The sequence below is a fragment of the Dermacentor albipictus genome, chromosome 9, assembly GCF_038994185.2.
Source record: "Dermacentor albipictus isolate Rhodes 1998 colony chromosome 9, USDA_Dalb.pri_finalv2, whole genome shotgun sequence".
NCBI lineage: Eukaryota > Metazoa > Arthropoda > Arachnida > Ixodida > Ixodidae > Dermacentor > Dermacentor albipictus.
In genome coordinates, this window is record NC_091829.1 from 88,874,590 (window position 1) to 88,878,308 (window position 3,719).

Here is a 3,719-nt window from a genome sequence, read left to right on the forward strand (position 1 = left end):
GTATCCCCACGAAGTGTGTGGCGCGTTGACGTCACCTGCTATTAGATGATCAAAATACTTCGTTGGCCGCAGATTGGCAACCTCCTTGAAGAAGTCTACTATCTGTTTTGGCGGGCTATAAACATTCGTGTTGAATAAGTGGGGCTGTGCGTTGCTCTTGACAATTTTATTTGGAAAGACGCGTACAGTGAGACTCTGTTCCGTGTTGTGGACAACATTTGCCGCTATATCTTTACGAATAAGAATGGCCAGTGCCTAATTATGGCTATACGCCGTATAGCCTGCAAGATGAGGTGTTTGGTTAGTTTGCTGGAGTAGGACATTGTCGGGTCGACGATATAGAGCGACAATGTGCTTCGTGAGAAGGCCCCGTTTTCGAACAATCCCTCTACAGCTCCACTGCCACACCACCAGATTAGTCGCCATTGTTCTACTGATGATTTTGCGGAGCTCCCGCTATAGGGTAAGGAGTGGGTCGTGTTACACTGGTAGATGGACGTGCTTTGGGTCGTTCGCACTCTTCCTGGCGCGGTAATGCGGCCATCGCAGCCTGAACTTGTGTAGAGACCATCGCCTCTGCCTGGCTGCTGAGGAGCTCCTTGAACGGGGGCGCATTTAGCTTATTGTTTGTTGAGTGTATGTTTTTAGCGACTCCTGAACTTGAGCAGCAACCTGTTGAGCTGTCTTGGCCTCTAGACTGGTTTGTGTTTCTTTCATTTCGTCCCTTAGTTGTTTGAAATCTGCTTCAAGGTGTTGTAGGGCTGTTGTGTGGTATTTTGCCTTTTTCACTGCGCGTTGCAATGACGCTGGTTCTCCTTCTTGTACTAAGAATTGCACTATATCACCCAATGGTGTAGCTTCATGTGTGTGTGCCTCTGCTTGCATGTCCGTGTCTTCGGTAGCATTCTTATATTCCTTGGCTACTTTTTGAGCTCGTGTTTGAACTTGAGATGCATAGGTTACTGGGGGGAAAGCGGAGGTGTGGGTGACTGACTCACGTTTCGCTGGTTGGCGGGTTGCTCGTCTTGTTGACCTCGGCAATGGTTGGGATCCGGAGACTGGCTGCCACCTCCGGGCCGGTTGCTGTCCCCGGACTGGCCGCCGTTCCTGGACTGGCCGCTGCTGCCGGACTGGCTTTTGCCCCCGAAGTGGTCCCGGCCGCTGGAATGGCCGCGTCGCCTAGATCGGCTGCAGCCCCTGGATCGGCCCCTGCCTCTGGAACGGCTGCGGCTCCTGGACTGTTGATGGCTTCTGGAGCTACTTCTGTCTCTCGTTGTGTTGTCAGAGTTGCGTTTTGGGCTTGGGCTTCGGCTTGCGATGGTGACTGTTTTCATTTGCTTGCTGCCCTCTTGTTCTTCCAACGGTTCAGGTAGGCCGCTTCTCTCACCGCTTTATCAGCGGCTCGTCGCACTTCACAAGTTGGGTCATCGGCCTTGTGGTCCTTGCCGCAATTAGGGCAGCCTGGTTTGCAGTCATGATCCCCTACAGGACCTCCGACATACTTTCCACATGTTCTGCACCTTTATTTTCCATTGTCGCGACAAGCGTCTGATCGTTGTCCTATAGCAGAGCATGTTGAGCAAAATTGCGCCTTGGGTCGGTGAGGGACGCAGCGGTATACACCTCCACCGAAGATGACCTGGCGAGGTACAAGCGAGCCCTTGAAAGTTATGATTGCAGTGGCTGTTTTACCCATCATACGGGCTGCAATAATTTCATAATTTGGGGCTCGGAGTTCACACATCAATCCTTCGGTTGGGGTGTTCAGTTCAACGTTGTGAATCACACCTCTACACGAGTTGTGGGGCGAAGCGATATAGATGTGGACAGGGTAAGTGTTGCCATTATAAGAGTAGTTTCGTTAATGCGCTGGAGCTTTTCTGTCGCCGAGGAGTAATCACTGGTTATTATAGCCAAGTTGTTTTCTTTTTTGATGTCTACTGTCGCGGCGCGAGCCTTTGCAGCAGTCAGGTCCGCTGAGATGCTTAGCGCGTCGTGAAGCGTTCGTGGGCTCCACTGAGGTAGGAAAAGGCCAGTTGGCGGACGCAAAATGAGCGTTGCAACGTGCTGCGTACCTTGGGAATGTTTTGATACTCGGGTGGTCCATCCATCAGCGTCGGTGACGAATGTCGGGGCCATTGCTGCTGCAGGAGTGTGGTCCTTTGGCGTACTTCACGGTAGGCCTACTCTCCCATCCGTTAGGGCTAGCCGAGCGCCCTGTCAGGTCCGTTACAAAAGCACAGAAACAAGCAGTACGTTGGTCCGATAACAGCATAAGCTGGCCAGAATGTTCGGATGACGTTCTAGTGGAGCCAAGCCGTGTCTGAGGACTAGTCTTTGTCGAATAACTTGGCACTGGGGTCTTTCCTGTGGAGCGATACGAAGGCACGTATGCTCGGACAGGAGCGACGCTCGCGTCCCCCTCTTTGTATGAGGGCTGGCATCGTACTGCTTGCGTCGCAACGTCCTCTACAAGAAGAATTTCTCGCCTAGTGGCAGCAACTACTTTTTTTTTATTGCGATGAAGGCTTGCCCTTAAGGCATAATTGTTGGAGCGTATATGTGTATTATATGTGTGCTGTGAGGCCTGTGTTGTGTATGAATTGAAGCAGTGTTTTGTGAAATTTGTTATCATGTATCCAGCGGTCATAGCTGGTTGTCACACTGTAGCGGAGGCCGGCTTGCAGTAGGTGACGCGAGCGTTCCGATTGTAAACCCGTACATGTCCATATTAGGTGGTATGCATCTGATTCCACCGCAGGAACGGAGCAGTATGGACACGTAGCACCCAGTGGTGAATGCGACCAGTTCCACCTTGAGACAACAGCCGGTGTAAGGGCCACCCCGGCCCGAAGCCTCCTAAGCACAACTTCCTTCGCCCTAGTAAGGTGAAGGGGGAGGGAGCAGACACACGGTGGGATAAGAGCGCGTGTGTCCTGCCGGAGAACATTTTTACGGGCTCGCAGCGAGTTACGGGGTTGGGGTGGGAGGGGAATAGGTGGAGGATCAGGATTAGGAGGGCAGTGTGCCTGCTGGTCAGCAGAAATGTTGTGAGAGTTCGCTGAATGGCCTTGAATCCAGTGTACCTTGACGCAAGTAGCTGTCTTACTATTCATAGTGTGTATTCTCTCGCAGATTTCCATCGCCTTATCGACCTTCTTGAGTTCCTGAATAGCCGCTAAAGAATCCGTGAAGATGTCTAGTTGCTTGATGGTAGGCAGCTTAGATGTCGCATCTTGCCTAGCGTCGTGGATGGCTTGAAGTTCCATTACTAGAGCGCTGGCTTCCGTAGATAAATAGCGCTGGTGGCCGCTGATGAAATTATGCGTTGTACTCAGGAATGATGTCCTTCCGCCGTCTGGGAGAATGGCAGCATCCGTATAGACTTTGCAGGTGTTAACGCATGATGCATCGACGATGTTGTGTTCGTCAATAGTACCTGTTGTATCGCTGCGTCGTAACTTCGTTGGCTTATTAGTTGTGATGCTGGTGAATTCCCAGGGAGGCATTGGACAGGGCTGATTGTCAATCCGAGAGCCGCGGTGAAAATGCGCATGCAGCGCAGCGACAGCCGGAATAAGGTGCTTTTTTATTTCACGTGCTTTTTCACGTTGCAAAATTAGCTCTGCAATTGTGTTGAGCTGGGCATGTTCCTGTAGGGCTGGTATCGGAGTGATGCGGGGCAGTGCTGTGATTGTGCGCATAGCATCGCGATTAAT

The 3,719-nt window shown here is 51.6% G+C and overlaps 1 protein-coding gene across 1 annotated transcript; it reads right to left on the reverse strand.

Moving 5' to 3' along the window:
• Positions 1 to 959: 959 nt before the first annotated feature.
• On the reverse strand, positions 960 to 1,334 carry LOC135908957 (serine/arginine-rich splicing factor 7-like). Its single transcript, XM_065440816.1, has one exon. The coding sequence runs from the start codon at positions 1,332 to 1,334 to the stop codon at positions 960 to 962; it is 375 nt and encodes a 124-aa protein (XP_065296888.1).
• Between the last annotated feature and the right edge of the window lie 2,385 nt (positions 1,335 to 3,719).

Excerpts from the sequence above, each read along its gene's own strand:
- LOC135908957 (XM_065440816.1), bottom strand. The coding sequence starts at position 1,334 with ATGAAAACAGTCACCATCGCAAGCCGAAGCCCAAGCCCAAAACGCAAC.